The sequence below is a fragment of the Notolepis coatsorum genome (genome assembly GCF_963971535.1).
Source record: "Notolepis coatsorum genome assembly, chromosome: 1".
Taxonomy (NCBI): Eukaryota; Metazoa; Chordata; class Actinopteri; order Aulopiformes; family Paralepididae; genus Notolepis; species Notolepis coatsorum.
Window position 1 is genome coordinate 30,354,643 of NC_140165.1, and position 17,532 is coordinate 30,372,174.

The window sequence follows — 17,532 nt, forward strand, 5'->3', positions numbered from 1 at the left end:
GTCAAGTCCTCGGATATGTGGGCTCCGAGGTACTTGAAACTGTTCACTCTCTCAACCGGTGCCCCGTCGATGCTGAGGGGGCTGTAGTCCTTGACCCCCGACCTCCTGAAGTCCACAATCATCTCTTTTGTTTTGCTGACGTTCAGGGAGAGGCAGTTCTCCTGACACCACTGTGACAGATTTTCTACCTCTTCCAGGTAGGCCCTCTCGTCGTTGGCAGAGATCAGGCCCACCACTACTGTGTCATCAGCAAATTTGATGATTGTGTTGTTGTTCCGCTGTGCCACGCAGTCATGTGTGTACAGGGAGTAGAGGAGGGGGCTCAGAACACAGCCCTGGGGGGCCCCTATGTTGAGCGTGATGGATGAGGAGGTGCAGTTGCCTGCTCTTACCACCTGGGGTCTGCCCGTCAGGAAGTCCAAGACCCACTGGCAGAGGTCATAGTTCAAGCCCAGGTCCCTGAGCTTGGCTATGAGTTTGGAGGGGACTATGGTCTTGAATGCTGAGCTGTAGTCGATGAACAGCATTCTCACATAGTTCCCCTGCCTCTTGTCCAGGTGTGATGCTGCTGTGTGCAGCACATGGGCTATGGCGTCCTCCGTGGACCTGTTGGGGCGATATGCAAATTGCAGGGGGTCCAGGTTGATGGGGAGGGAGGAACAGATGTAGCCCTTCACTAGCTTCTCAAAGCACTTCATGGCTATGGAGGTGAGGGCTACAGGGCGGTAGTCGTTGAGGCAAGCGGGCGTAGATTTTTTGGGTACAGGGATGATGGTGGACTTCTTCAGACAGGTGGGGATGACAGCCTGTTCCAAGGACAGGTTGAAGATGTCAGTGAATACCGGGGCCAGTTGGTCGGCACAGACTTTTAGGACGCGGCCGGGGATGCCGTCCGGTCCTGCTGCCTCCCTGATATTCACTTTTTTAAAGATCCGTCTCACCTCATGCTCTGTTACCCTGAACACTGAGTCTCCATCAGCAGACCCCCCCCCCCCCCCCCCCCATTGCCGTGGTTTGTAGGCTGGTGTTGTTATTCACAGCCTCAAACCTCGCATAGAAGGAGTTGAGATCATTTGCTAAGGATATGTCACTGTTCAGCTTGAGGGAGGTGCCTTTGTAATCTGTCATTGTTCTGAGGCCCTGCCACATGCCTCTAGAGTCAGCCTGTTCAAACTGAAGTTCAACTTTATCCCTGTAACGCCGTTTTGCCTCTATTACTGCTCTCCTGACGTTGTATCTTGCCGTCTTGTGTTCTTCCATGTTGCCTGTCACCAGGCCGGAGTTGTAGGCTGATGTGCGCACTTTCAGAGCCTCACGGACGGATTTATCTACCCACCCAGGTCTTTTGATTTGGGTAGATTCTAATTGTGGTAGAGGGGATTGTTTCTTCTACCAGAGTACAGACAAAGTCAAGCACCGTTTCAGTGTATTCGTTAATATTGGCTGTGTTATCACGGAATACCCTCCAGTCTGTGCATTCAAGTGCAGCTTGGAGTGTCTCCTCTGACGTCACGGTCCAACGCTTAACCTCTCGCGAGACCACCGGCGTTCGCTTGAGACTTTGTTTATACTTTGGCAAAAGAAAAATGGCGGCGTGATCGGACTTACCGAATGGGCTAAGAGCCTGTGACTTGTACCCATTCTTAAATTGCGAGTATACATGGTCTAATATGTTCTCGCCTCTGGCCACGGAATTATAAACGACCCCCCCCCCCCCCCCATCCGGTTAACATCAGATGATAAGTAGTAACTTCTAGAAGCACGTCCATTTGAAATGTTTTATCTCGCGCCGATCGCTATCAAACTGTATTTGATCATCAATATCAAAGAGAGAGCAGATCGCACGGCAGCCTCTGGGAAGAGCATCGGAGGTGGGGTCTGCATCCTCACGAACAATCTCTGGGTTAATCCCAAGGAAGTACATGTCCTCTCAAGTTCATGCTCCCCAGATATGGAACATCTCCAAATCCTGTGCCGACCGTACCACCTACCCCGTGAGTTTACCGCGGTCATTATATCCGTCGTGTATATTCACCCACAGGCAAATACTGGCAAAGCGCTGGTGGAATTACACCACCACATCAACAAACAGCAGATCAAGCACCCGGAAGCCGCGACGATAGTGACTGGTGACTTCAATCAGGCAAACCTGAAAAAAGTGATGCCGACCTTTTTTCAGCACATTGCCTGCTCCACAAGAGGGGGGAACACACTCGACCACTGCTACACCCCGTTCAGAGCTGCCTACAAGGCTGTAGCGGCTCCGCCACTGATGGGCTCTGCAAGCGCGAGCGATCACGACTCCATTTTTTTAATCCCAGCATACAAACAAAGATCGCGTGACGTCGTCGTGTCACGTGAGACAAAAAAGTGGTCTGACGAATCAGAGACCGAGCTCCGTGACGCGTTCGCGGATACAGACTGGGACATGTTTAAAGGAAGCGCCAGTGACGTCAGCGAGTACGCTGATACCGTTGTTTGTTACATAGCAACAGTGGTAGACGGCATTGTCCTCACAAAGAAGGCGCGGGTTTTCCCAAACCAGAAACCTTGGGTGGACAGCACTATAAGAACAGCCCTAAACTCACGCACCACGGCTTATAACCTGGGCAGAGAGTCAGGAAATATGGAAGAGTACAAGGCTTCAGTCTACACTCTGCGCAAGGCTGTTAAACTTGCTAAGAGGACATATGCTGAGAAACTGGAGACACAAATGGCACAAAACGACACAAGAGGCTTGTGGAGGGGACTGAAGACAATAACTGACTACAAAGTCAGCGCCCCCTCAATGGGGAGCGACGACGCCTCTCTAGCGGACAAACTCAACTCCTTCTACGCTCGGTTCGGTGTAGACAGTGTCGCCGCTAGCCCTCTGGCTAGTGACGTCACTGGCGCACCGGCTGTTGTGGAGGGGGGGGGGGGGCAACCGCGGGGGGGCGGGGGCGCTCTCTCGTTGTCGGAACACAGTGTGAGAAGAGCATTTATGCAGGTGAACACCAGGAAGGCTGCAGGCCCAGATGGTATAACAGGACGCATACTTAAGTCCTGTGCAAACCAGCTTGCCCCGGTGTTCACCGCCATATTTAATCAATCCCTGGCGGAGTCAGTAGTCCCTGCCTGCTTCAAGATGTCTACCATCATCCCTGTACCGAAGAAACCCTCCCCAACATGTCCAAATGATTACAGACCGGTGGCACTCACCTCTGTGGTCATGAAATGTTTCGAGAGGCTGGTCAAGGACCACATTTGTGCCTCTCTCCCCAGTGATATGGACCCTATGCAATTTGCATACAGGACAAACAGGTCCACTGATGACGCGGTCTCCCAGGTACTGCACAGCACTCTCTCCCACCTTGACCGTCAGAAGGGGGGCTATGTGAGACTGTTGTTCATTGACTACAGCTCAGCGTTCAACACCATAGTCCCCACCAGACTGGTGGACAAGCTGATCGAGCTAGGCCTGAGCTCCGCCCTGAGCGCCTGGGTACTGGACTTTCTGAGTGAAAGACCCCAGGCGGTCAGGGTGGGGGGTCAGACCTCCAACACCATCACCCTGAGCATCGGGTCCCCCCAGGGCTGTGTTCTAAGCCCCCTGCTGTACTCACTCTACACACACGACTGTGCGGCCAAGTTCAGCTCCAACTCCATTGTGAAGTTCGCCGACGACACAGTGGTGGTGGGGCTGATCTCGGACAACGACGAGAAGGCCTACCGAGAGGAGGTTGAGGTACTGGAACGTTGGTGCCAGGACAACAGCCTGCTCCTGAACATTGGTAAAACCAAGGAGCTGATCGTGGATTATAGGAGAGGACAGCAGGAGACACACACACCACTGACGATTAACGGGGCTACCGTGGACAGGGTGAGCAGCTTCAAGTACCTGGGGGTCCACATCTCAGAGGACCTGACATGGTCAACACACATAGACACAGTAGTAAAGAAAGCGAAGCAGCGCCTCTACCACCTGAGACAGTTAAGGAAGTTCAGAGTATCGGGGAAGATACTCCAGTCCTTCTACTCAGGAGCTGTAGAGAGCATCTTGACCGGAAACATCACTGCCTGGTATGGGAACAGCACGGCACAGGACAAGAAGGCCCTACAGAGAGTGGTGCGCTCAGCCGAGCGTACCACGGGTATTGCGCTACCTCCCCTGCAGGCTCTATACAACAAGAGGTGCAAATCCAGAGCCTGCAGGATAATGAAAGACCCCCACCACCCCAATAACAGCCTGTTCCAGCTGCTGAGGTCAGGCAGACGCCTGCGAACTCCAGCTACTAGGACGGAGAGGCTTAGGCTAAGCTTCTTCCCCCAGGCCATCAGAGCCTTGAACAATGAACATTGAGAGACACAGAAACTGAACTATCCACACACAAGCACATACACGACACGCACGCTGAGCATGCTCACACACTAGCAGCCACTTTAACACTCATGCCGCACACACGCACACTTATGGCCAGAGGAAAGGCCACTTAAAGTAGTATAACATCAGGAACAGTGTATTGCACTACTAAAGCTACCTAGCATGTCCTATATGCTCTGTAAATACTAATGTACAGATACCGAGATGGCACATCATGTACCTGTTTATTGCACTGTTTTATTGGATTCTATTAATATGTTGTACCACTGTATTTTATTGGATTCTATTATATGTTGTACCACTGTATTGCACATCGTCGCGGGCAAGACCAGCCGCATTTCATTGTATACCTGTATGCCGTGACAATTAAAACTCTTGACTTGACTTGACTTGACTTGATATAATGCATTTAGAGCTATAAATCACGTTCTGCAGAATGCTGCAGAAAACGATAAAAACATATTTATACTTTAGACCGTATTTTAGTATGAATATGTGAATGAAAAAGTATAACGTTCCTACATCCTGAACGATAGATAATTGACGTTGAATGGGCCATAGTAATGTCAATTTAGCAATACAATTTAAAAAGTTATAGCCCTGCAAAGAAGGGGAACTTCTCCATAGACAAATAGAGCTGGCAGAGGATGGTATAAGGATGTACATAAGCCTGGCAAAGAAAGTGTTAAATAAACGCCATCTTTCATTTGTCATTTGAACTGAAATAACATGTACTGTAGCTGTTATGAAGCTCTCATTCAGATGTTATTAGATAAGATATTCTTTTATTGATCCCCTTGGGGAAATGCAGGCATCATACAGTAGCAGCATGGAGGAAGGGAGGTACAGGTATGGGCAGGGCAGGGTAATAGAAGAAATATAGGCAATAAAATCAAATATGAATATAAATATATGAGAAAGAAAACAGTGTAAACAATATAATTAACTCTGAATATAAAAATATGAGAAAGATAAACAGTATACACAAGGTGCAAGCATGTTATTAATGTGCTATAAATATCCTGACCTTAAAAGAGCAAACCAAACTGCTGAGTAAATCCTTCAAAATACACCACTTTAGATACGGTAGAGCTCCTAATATTAGTGCAAAGATTACAATAAACAGCCTAATATTTTTGGGGAAAGCAAAGAGTCACAAGCTTCAGAAGAAAATAAGAGGGATACCATTATAGAATAAATTCATGGTCAATTGTTTTTTTTTTCCTGAAAAGATATAAGTTAAGATTAAAAAGAAAATGTGATTCAAAGTGTTGCCCTTTCCAAATCTCAAAGTGTGCAAGAGGTGAGCTAAGCTGGTAATCTCAATTTTGGATCAGAACACCTTTCCAACAAGAAGGCACCTTTCCACATTTGAGAAGGCAATCCAAAATCCATGTGTATCAAAGTTTTAAAGGTGCTATCTAGATAAAAAAGAAAGATAAAAAAAAATATGTTTTAATAATACATCCACAGAGCTTTTAGAAATTAACGGAATAAAAGTATTGCATTTCCCCCCAAAATGTTATTGATTGATCAATTTATCATTTAAAAAATGTTGGCTGGTCTGAAATTAATGTTGTTATTTACATGTTATGCATGTATCCCCTTCCTACTTCCCATTTCCCCAGGTGGAATGCACTTGATTGGATAAACGTGCTGCTAGTTGAGAGGTCCATATTTCATTTTCAAAAATGTTTGCTCATTTATGAGTTTTCTCTTTTTCAACCTAAAGTTGAACCTAAAATATGTTTCTGACAACTAGTATATAAACTAATTTGTCTAATGATCTGAATATAATTAACAGTAATTATCGTACCCTACAGTATGTAATCTGACATGCTGAATGTCAGATTACATACATCTAGATGTTGAATGTTGAACCTTTAAGTCTGTAATGCTGTCAAACAAGCGACCTCTCTGCAAAAGAGCCCCGCTTGGTATTGCACTTTGTTTACAACAGCAAACAAAGTTTGAAATATGTAAAAACAAAAGTACAATACCAAGCAGGAATATTTTGCCTTGAGGTCACTGTTTGACAGCATTATAAATTCTACATTTAAAGGAACACGCCAACATTATAGGAAATGTGCTAACTGTCTTCTCCAGAGTCAAGAAGATAGATACCGATTTCCTCTCTGTGCATTCAGTAGAAAGCTATTCGGCTGCAAGCTAGCCTAGTTTAGCAAGAAATTAATGGAAATGGATCCGGACCAGATAGCCTAGGAGTTTTTAAGCTAACAGGAGTTTTAAGCTAAACTATAGTGGTCCTGATCAGCTTCCATTAATTTGTGCTCTCACCATTATCTAACTATGATACATAAAGTTAGGGTTAAGGTTAGGGTTCGATCCCCAAGCAAGGGAACTTATATTGTAAAGAGAAAGAAAAAGGCTGGCATTTTCTTGAGTTTTCTCTCGTATCTCGACTGCTCCATGCCGAGCAAGGTCTCCCCTACATTTTCAAAAGCCTAGAGAAAGCTTGTCTTAAATCATCATCATGAGTTATGCATGTCAAATAGATTATTGATTATTTGGATCCTTTGGAAACCTATTCCAGAACCCGAGACGAACAGTGCGCTCCTCACCTCTCCTCTCTATACATTACTGAACTGACAACTTGCCTTCACTGATGCTAATTCCAGAAATATGATTTATAGATATAATTGATCTGTTCAAAGGTTGTTGTCGTGAGTTGTCATACGTTGTCCTGGTATGACAAATACAGCACAAAGAACATGCAATCACAATAATTTTGTTCTCCAGACACACACCGTTCCAAATATGGGACCCGATACAGCGAGAGCCGCCATACAGCGCAAGGGGAGATTCTTGAGAATCACCGTAAACGCTGCGTGAATCAGAAATAGGTCAAAATGGAGATATTGGCAATTTTGAGTGCTTGAGATATTATCTATATTGTACAAAAACATATGGTATAAACCCTGACCCCTTCCGATCTATCCAAATACAGATACAGCTAATGTTGTTGGTTGAACAGATGCGACGATACAGATTTATTTTATTTATTTATTTTTGCCTATGTTTTTAAAGCCTATGTTTTATCCTGTAGCACTTTGAGATTTGGTTCCAAATGTAAAGTGTACTACAAATTAAATGTATTATTATTATTATTATTATTCAGATATACCGATACAGATAATGACGTCTTTGCACACCCCTATACTATATGTAAACATTGGAGTAGAGCTGACCTATATTTTCAATTATGTTCAGTAGAGAGAAATATAAAATGCTTATTGTCTAAGATGTGTATCGTATGTGTAGCTCATACTCATACATACTTGAGTGAGTGGAGCAGAATACAATGGCTGTAAAGATTGTGTTTGTTGTAAAATCCCCATTGCTACCTCCATGCACGCTGTTATTGGACTTTCACCTGTGCCTTGTTTGAAAAACAAAACCAAGAAACAACAACGGCCATTTCTCAATCAGCCTCTGCTGAATTCTGGAGCAAGGGCACTTTCACGATACTATATTGGCCTCGCTAGTTCAGAGAGAAATATGTCTGCATGAAACTCTTGGTGATATGAAGGAAATGTAACCATATATGTCAAATATCACATTTATCCACATCCTTTGAACTGACAACCGCCCCAAAAAATACAAGGGCTTTAAAAATGTCAAGGCTCATTCTGCCACTTGACTTCCATTCTGCCCTTGCAGATAGTGGAGGGAAAAAACCTAAAAAAACCCACAATTTGGTTAATATCATGCACAAGAACGAGCTGTTAATAATATATATATATACAAAAGAAAATTGTGACAGAGATTTTGACAGTTACAAATGAACAGATTTCTCCACTGTCAAAACAACATGGGTTAGTGGCTCATGCTTCACCGAGCAATGAAGTAATAAAAAAAAAGGAAAACGTGTAGGAGGGAAACACAGCTCTGTTTTAATATTAGTTTTGTCTGAGGAGGCTACACAGCATGCAAAAGTTTCAACCCAATTATTTTGTCACGCTGCAAAAAATATAAACGGGTGAGAAAGGGGGAGGGGGAGTGGGTTTGTGGTTAGGTGGTGATCGTTGGAGCGTACGCCCTCGTTCCCTTTTAAAGTGCCCTTTTCACCAGGGACATGTCTCCAGATTCATACTCCAGAATGATCTGGATGTCCGAAGAGGGAGGAGGTTGCCGTACAACAACAACAACAACAAGAGCGGGAATAAAAATAGAAAATGGACCGGTTGAGAGGTGTGCGTGTCACTGATATGCACGTCGAAGGAGCGAGCAAAAAAGAGAAAGAGGGAGGCAGTTTCAAACAAGTCAATAAAAGAAAGAATCAATAGGTTCTTGGTCATCATGCACAGTGTCAGGCTGTGTTGTTTTTTGTTTTGGTCAAAAAAATGGAGAAGAGGGGGAAAAAGACATCAAAATACCTTCTTCTTCGCCACCATCATTAGTGTTGAAATCAGCGCGTTGAGCGTTTGAGTTGGCCCCTAGTGTCAGGAGACAAGATGAGGGGATATAAGGGGAGACAGGTTTAAAAATAAAAAAATAAAAAAAACAGCAGCTTTGACCCAGAGTAAAAAAAAAAAACTATAATTGTAATAAAGAATAACCAATAAATAAATAAATAAATAACCAAAAGTTAGCGCAAATGCATATTAATGCATTAATTTAACGCTTAATGCATTTACAATATATATTATATTATATATATATATTGTAAAACATTTACAAACATTCAGTCATACCAGTTTTCATAAGAGAAATCAATTTAATTTCGGTGACAGACTTCTTCAGACAAACATTTCTCAGTACACTTTAATTACTGACATATTCTGTGTCTGTTCCTCTCTCTGTAGCCTGTGTCTGTCCCTCTCTCTGTAACCTGCCTGTCCCTCAAACTTGTTTACATTGTCAAATGTATGACAGGGCAGCTCACTTCTTCTGAACAATACGCCCAGACAATGACACATGGTACTGTGTGAGGGGGAGAGAAAGAACTTCAGTGTTACTGTACAAAAGTATATTAGTCTGTGGATGAACAATGGACTCCATTCAGCTGGATTTGTGAAACTGTTTTGATTCCACATAGTAGAAGGGGATGCTTTTGTGACACATGATGTTTTATGTGAGGTTGGACACAATTAAATTGTGTGATTTGCTTTAGAAGTGCGATGGATCCAGGGAATGATGGAAAATGTAACTTACCAATGTACCTGTTATACAATGTGTCTGTTGTTGCAATGCATTGAGGTCCATCAGTTGGCTTTAGTGAACTTTTATAAGAGTAAAGTTGGACACTACATTGTGTGAGTACTCATATTACTGAGTAATGTTACATTTAGCAGGTCAATATGGCCATCTGTTGTTACCTATTGGGCTTTGCTATGTTATCATTAATTGCAGCATATTTATTTTATTCTAAATGTAGTACCTTTGTTTTTCTGGAAAATATTTGTCATTTTGGCTATTTATTTTATTTAATAAACATACATTTGCATGAATCAGACATATCTGTCCACTCCAATGTTGATAAGAGTATAAACATTTGAAAAATATCGCTTTAAGGTACATTTTGAACAGATACAAAATGTGCGATTAATATGCTATTAATCACAGTTAACTATGGAAAATCATGCAATTAATCATGATTGAATATTTTTATCGATTGACAGCCCTAAACAAAATGCATGAAAAACTTCAGGGTGGTGCCCAAGTCAAAATGTATTTAAATACTTTAATTTTTTAAATACTGGAATAATTGTTTTTGTATATTAACTGGATCTGCGCCAAAAACGAGTAAACTCGTTATTGCCCGCCATGCGTTCAGCGCCAGAAACAAGTTAACTTGTTTTTGGGATCGTTATTTTGTTTATTCGCTATATCTATTCATAATTCATAGCTGCAGCCTCTGGTATACCCTTCAGACCCTGTCTGAGCTGGCAGACAGTCAACACCGCCCTCTACTGCCATGCGGAGCTATTGCATCCCATTTGAAATGGGCTGGTGTGTTTTAGGAGCCGATCTGAGCTGGGCGGGCGGGGTTTAAATACTCCGGCGAGCCAGGGGCTTACAACGACCAATGTGAATATTAACCCCGCCCGCCCGTCCGTGTGTAACACTTCGTAATGTCGGGGACATGATCGCTGTGGATAACTGGAATGGCGATCAGATAATTGTATTATTTTTTTTGCCTTACATCAGAGCAGTGTTCATTTTGGCAGCTATTTTCATTTTAGTTTTAGTCTTAGTCATGTGTCAAGTGCTCCTTTTTCGTTTTCATCATATTTAGTCATCTTAATTTATTTATCAACTAAATGTCTGAGCATTTTAGTCTTAGTAAGTTTTTGTCTCAATTTTGTCTTTTTTGTTTTAGTCTAGATTTTGTCGACGAAAACAGATGACATTTTTGTCTATTTTTAGTTAATGTACTAAAAAAAGAAATTATATTATATAAATTATAAAACTTTTTTTATTTTATTTTTTACAGCTACTGTTTTATATATATACTGTTTTTTAGTAATAACTAGAAAGTAATGGTATTTATTCAACAACAGGTGATTGTATAGAGTAGTATTAGTATCATTAAATGACAACTATGCTCAACTATGCTTCACCCACGGAAAAATTGTTGGCACATTGGTTCCACATGGACATTATACGTTGTTGCACTTGCTTCCAGAAGGCTCCGTTTAGGTCAACTAGTAGGAGAGGCTCTGTTGTGATTTTTAATGCACAATAAATATTTAACATTCTCTTTTGAGACTCCGCCTCAGACTCTTATCATTTGGCACTAAAAGCTAAACATTGTCACCGGTATGGCTGTCCGCAACATGTCATTAATTGTGTGCGAGAGGTAGATCAGTTAGCCACATTAGCGTGAGCTAGGTTAGCCACTAGCTAACGCGAGCTAGATGGAAATACAAACAATTTACCTTGGAATACTCCTTTGCCAACTTGCTGTACTTTGCTTGCAGGTCTGCAGCTGGATTATGAATAGTCCCAACTTTAGCCAAGGTAACGTTAACACTTTGATTGCCTAAGGTTAAATTCATGATATACCATCCGTTGCCAGCTCTATTTAACATGGAGAAGTTCCCCTTCTTTGCAGGGCTATAACTTTTTAAATTCTATTGCTAGATTGCCATTATTAGGGCCCATTCAAGGTCCTATATGTATTGTTCATGGTGTAGCAACGTTAAACTTTTTCATTCACATATTCATACTAAAATATGATCTAAAGTATAAGTATGTTTTCATCTCTTTCTGCAGCTTTCTCCAGAACGTGATTTATAGCCCCAAATGCATTATATTGATGATGAAATACAGTTTGGTAGGAATCTGTGCGAGATCAAAAATTTCAATTGGACGTACTTCTAGAATTTACTACACGTCATCTGATGTTGACCGGATGGGCGAGGGGGCATTTATAATTCCGTGGGCAACGTTATACCATTCATCTAATGTGGGTCATATGTTCATCATAGCAGTTAGTATCGAACACGGTAATAATAAACGCTAAAACTCACCCCAGTCTCCTCGGGCCGTTGGGCGATCAGCGTGGATTATAATAATGATAATCTAGCGTTGATTTCAGGATGATTATATAATCAGCCGAAAAATTACAACGTGATGACTGGATTACAGTAAAATGCCTTTTTCTCGTCTTTTTCCTGGAATTACTCAAAAGCACCCAAACCATACTCTATTCAAAACGGTATAAAACGAAAATGTACAGATGAAAAAACTATCTGTTTTGGGCATGTTGACTAGAAGCAACTCACTGACAGTCAACGGCGTTATTAGACCCATAGATATAATATAAGATATATTTTAAGCACTCGCAAATGTCGCAGTATAAAACTATATCCATTGAATAAAGACCTGGCGATGAAGGGGGATCAGCGCCCCCTGCTGCTGGCGGTCAATGTGTTAAGTAAATGTGTGTGTAAATATACTTTTCTTTTTTAAACAGTATAGGCCTACTTGCAATGTATCTTTAGTACTTCTTATGTCCTTTCATGTAATAATTCAAAGCACACATTTAGTATGAGTATTTAGTCTAAGTAGTGTTTACCAAACTTAAGTTGTACTTTAGTAAACCTATACAAAGTGTATAAAAATGTCAGCATATTTAAGCACATCTTGGCCCTGTTTCATGTACGTGGTTCAACTAAGTCGATCAAGATGTCCATTATCCAGCTTCAGTTAACCCGATGTTCGAAGCCGGGATTTTCCTGTTTCACAAAGGTGGATTCAGTCTCGTTAACTCAAGCCAGACTTGCGAGTCAGGCTAAATGCGCGCGGCCGTTTTAGGTGAAAAGCCAGCACGTATCGATGGCAGAGATCCTGATTCTCAACGGCATTGATTGATTAATTGATTTAAGACTTTATTGACAGATTGCAATACGGCTCAATCGCCTCGCCGACAAGTTAAATGCGTTATCTATAGGCTAATTCTAAGTCCCTCATTACCTCAATCAATCAGATTATATTTCTTTAAACTTGCCTGCTGGATTGAATAATCAAATGAGATCTTGCTAGCGAAAATTATTAGTTAACTGTTATACAGAATTACGATACGGCTCTCTTACCCATTGATTGATGTATAGTCAATCTTTTACTTATCTTCTCTGTGGTGTAACGGGTTCTTCTTTTGACTTTCACACGGACGACCGGGGTTCAAGACCCTAGTCTTTTCCTTCTTTTTGCAATATAGGAATAATTCAATTTGGTGCACGTTGAGAGCTATATAAAGAATGACATCCTCAATGCATGTAGATTTATAATATTTTAACTTAAAACCAGGCTACTTTGGCGTATAATCATTAATATTATATTCAAAAAAATCATATTGGAAACGCCGGGATTTGAACCCCGGTCACTGGATTGGCAGGCTTAAACACTACCGCTGGGCCACTGGGCCTGATGGGATAAATTCATTGTTTATACATTAATGAACGAGAGACCCGTGTTTAGAATATCCTTTGTTTTGAATGAAGTTTATCTCTTTATCCTCATTCATTAATGTGACGTCAACGGCTCATTCAATTTCTCAAATCCGTCAAACAGCGCATCTCATCAGACATCTTAATCCCAGTTACAATTAAAATAACCACATCATGTGTACATCGCACGAGCGAGCGCCACCGTCGCCACGGTATATATAACGTGCATTATTTAGGACAAAGTGAATTTAATATCAGCATTTTGGGTCTATTTTACATTTCAAAAGCCCCCTCTGGAAGAATGGAGCACAAAAACGTAATTCAGAATGGTATAATGCAGATCGTAGACTGTGGGAATAGTTTCAGGAAACGGGCTGTCACTTCTTTGCGGGGGCGTGGCGATAGTTCAGGCTAACTTGAACTTGAACTCTGCTTTCGACCAGGCTCAAACTTTTGGATATGTTGTCATGGTGATTTGGAAAATCCAGGTACATGAAACCGGAAAGTCCGGCTAACCCAGTTATCCAGCTAAAGTTATCCGGCTAACTCAGTTATCCAGGTACAAGAAACAGGGCCCTTAAGTACAACTTTAGCAGTTTCAATTTAGCAAACTCTCTGAATACGTAAAAAGTATACTTTCTGAAAATACACTCAAGTACATTATTTTGAGTTGGGTGGTGGGTGTAGACACATATTTATTGGATACTGTAGCCAAGCTATGGCATGGTAAACATGTATCTCAGTGACTCGTGACTCAGTGTGCACACAGACTAATGAGGACCAAGTCAGCCTGTGCACTGTAGGAGGAGCAGAACAGACAAACTGGTGACAGACAATTCTATCATGCTAGCGATACATTATAATGAACTCTACAGTATCTGTACACCTTCAAAAGGAAAGATGCGCTCTGCTAGAATAACCTAAAATATCAGACCAGTCTTTCTGACGTGTGGGTTCCTAGTCATTCTAAATGTGTGCAAAACAGTTTAAAGTTGTTGCATGTGTGTGAGATTATGTGCAAAATATATAGTTTAAAGTGCCCCTTTAAACACCACATGAACCCTTGAAAGTCGCCACATCTGACTAAATGTCTTGCTAAATGAGGTGCATTTATTTGACCTGAAAAGCCTTAGGGCTAGATCCACAAAGAATGGATTGGACGGTGTTAGTTGCACCCGTTACTTACAATTCATTATGAATTGAAAATGGGGGACCCTGATGTAAACAAGACGAAAGTGTTATGGTTTGTAACCGACCCCAATCGCACAACACAAGACAGGTATGATGGTTTGCCAAGAAACAGATATTTATTTAGAACAGGGAAAAAGGGCACTGTCCCTTTAAGGGAGAAAACACAAAACACTGGAATAACACAAGAGGGGAAGGTAAAGTGCCTTTAAGAGGCGGGCAGGAAAAGGGAACACTAAGGGAAGGTAAGGGAACGCCTAAGGGAAGGTTAAGGGAACGCCTAAGGGAAGGTTAAGGGAACGCCTTGGGAACAGAGGAACTAGAGACTAGGAGAACTAGGGAAAGAGGACTAGGGACTAGAAGAGCTAGGTGGAACTAGAAGGGGAGAACTTGGGACAGGAACTAGGTGGAACTAGAAGGGGAGAACTTGGGACAGGAACTAGGTGGAACTAGAAGGGGAGAACTTGGGACAGGAACTAGGTGGAACTAGAAGGGGAGAACTTGGGACAGGAACTAGGTGGAACTAGAAGGGGAGAACTTGGGACAGGAACTAGGTGGAACTAGAAGGGGAGAACTTGGGACAGGAACTAGGTGGAACTAGAAGGGGAGAACTTGGGACAGGAACTAGGTGGAACTAGAGGGGGAGAACTTGGGACAGGAACCGCGGAGGCGGGCTGGGGACAGGGAGGAACTGGGGACTGGTGGGAAAACATCTGGGCCGCTCTGCAGAACAGAGGAGAGGGTTAATATTCAAAGGGAAAAAACAGAGCAGAAGCAGAACAGTCCAAATAACAAAGTAACAAAGTAAATACTATCTTCGTGTGAACAAACACACAGTGGGAGATGAAATGTCCAAAATAATATCCACGAGAGAACAAAACAGAGTGGGAGATGAAATGTCCAAACTAATAACTAAGTGAGAACTAAAGGAGGCAATACGCTGGGAGAGTGACATCACAATCAAAACTCACCCAGGCGTATGCGTAATGGTACAGGAACAGCAGCGGGAACGGGGGCAAGGGCACTACGCTGAGTGAGTGACATCACAATCAAAACTCACCCAGGCGTATGCGTAAAGGTACAGGGACAGCAGCGGGAACGGGGGCAAGGGCACTACGCTGAGTGAGTGACATCACAATCAAAACTCACCCAGGCGTATGCGTAAAGGTACAGGGACAGCAGCGGGAACGGGGGCAAGGGCACTACGCTGAGTGAGTGACATCACAATCAAAACTCACCCAGGCGTATGCGTAAAGGTAAGGGACAGCAGCGGGGCGAGGGCATCGCCACCGGGTGGCTGGCTGTCCGAGCCGAGGAACAGAGTGCTGGAACAGTGGCGGTGACGAGGGAGTCGTCCACCGGGTAGCCGACTGTCGGAGCCGAGGAACAGAGTGCTGGAACAGTGGCGGTGACGAGGGTGTCGTCCACCGGGTAGCCGCTGTCGGAGCCGAGGAACAGAGTGCGCGCCACACCTTGGTGTGCGCGTCGGAACAGTGGCGGTGGCGAGGGCGTCGTCCACCGGGTAGCGGCTGTCGGAGCCGAGGAACAGAGTGCGCGCCACACCTTGGTGTGCGCGTCGGAACAGAGAGCTGGAACAGTGGCGGTGGCGAGGATGTCGTCCACCGGTAGCCGCTGTCGGAGCCGAGGAACAGAGTGCGCGCCACACCTTGGTGTGCGCGTCGGAACAGAGAGACGCCTCGGGGTGCGTCTGCGAGGAGGAGTGTGCCAAGCACGAAGGTCTGGAAGATGCGCGTCGGCGCGCTGAGGTCTGGAGAGCATGCCAAGCTCGAAGGTCTGGAAGATGCGCGTCTGTGCGCTGGTACGGAGGAGCGTGCCAAGCTCGAAGGTCTGGAAGATGCGCGTCAGTGCGCTGGTACGGAGGAGCGTGCCAAGCTCGAAGGTCTGGAAGATGCGCGTCTGTGCGCTGGGACGGAGGAGCGTGCCAAGCTCGAAGGTCTGGAAGATGCGCGTCTGTGCGCTGGGACGGAGGAGCGTGCCAAGCTCGAAGGTCCGGGAGATGCGCGTTGGTCTAGATGTGCGTCAGGACGAACAGCTGCGCTGGGGTCTGCAGTGGAGCGCTGGGGTGCCTCCCGTGGAAGTTACAGGGAGCGCAGAACAGTCTCCTCCACAGGCTACGGCGACAGCAGACGAAGGCTGGAGCAAACATCTCAAGGCTGGAGAGATCCATCTTACAGCATTGGTAGACCAGAGGATCTCCCGAAAGAGTCTAGATGTTAGAGAATATGACTCAGCATGAATACAACACGACCCCACGCCAAAACGAGGGGAAGCGCCCTGGTATTTAAAGCCCACAGGGGGACTAATTAGCCTGCCACCACAGGTGCGAGAGATAATAGAATATCAAACAGGTGTGGCCACTAAGGGTAAGGAACGAGAGGGTGGGGGCTAGAGAGAGTGAGTAGGGAATTCCTAACAGTAGGCTTAAAGAAGACAGAGAAAAGGTAGTGAGCAGCGGGCAAAACCTCACAGTACCCCCCCCTCAACGGGAGCCACCCGGCGACCCAAAACAAATACAGACAGAGTGGCAGGGGGCAAAACAAGAGGTACTGGCCAAGCCAGCAGGGGAAGCCACCACAAGAGTGGGGCTAGCAAAAGAAACAGGGTCGCCGAGGGGTAACTAGGGTAGCAGAGGGGCAACTGGTCTAGAGGAACTGGGTCTAGAGAACTAGTCTAGCGAACTGGGCAAGAGAACTGGTCTAGAGAACTGGTTTAGGGAACTGGTCTAGAGAACTGGTCTAGAGGAACTGGTCTAGAGGAACTGAGGGGCAAGCAGGGTAGCTAAGGGGTAACCATGGAAGCACCGGGAAAGGGCTAGCAGAGGGAATGTTAGCTGCCAGGGCACTGATAGCTACAGGGCCTATGCTAGCTGTACTGCTACATCAACATAGAGGCTGCGCAAGCTGCCGGAGCCAGGCTAGCAGAGGGAAAGGGTAGCTGCCAGGGCACTGATAGCTACAGGGCCTATGCTAGCTGTACTGCTACATCAACATAGAGGCTGCGCTAGCTGCCGGAGCTAGGCTGGCAGACAGGGCTGGACCAGCATGA

At 44.3% G+C, this 17,532-nt stretch overlaps 1 protein-coding gene across 2 annotated transcripts in view; it reads right to left on the minus strand.

Annotated features, from left to right (window-relative positions):
• nlgn4xa (neuroligin 4 X-linked a) overlaps positions 1-17,532 on the minus strand; it is a gene marked incomplete at its 3' end in the record, with an annotated part of 239,292 nt that overhangs the window by 189,369 nt on the left and 32,391 nt on the right. Inside the window, exon 2 of one of the 2 annotated variants that reach the window (XM_084335478.1) lies at positions 8,761-8,820. The exons of the other annotated variant lie outside the window; for it this stretch is intronic. Within the exon in view, the coding sequence (XP_084191604.1) occupies positions 8,761-8,820 (60 nt within the window). The remainder of the gene's footprint in view (positions 1-8,760; positions 8,821-17,532) is intronic. 2 annotated transcript variants of the gene reach the window in all.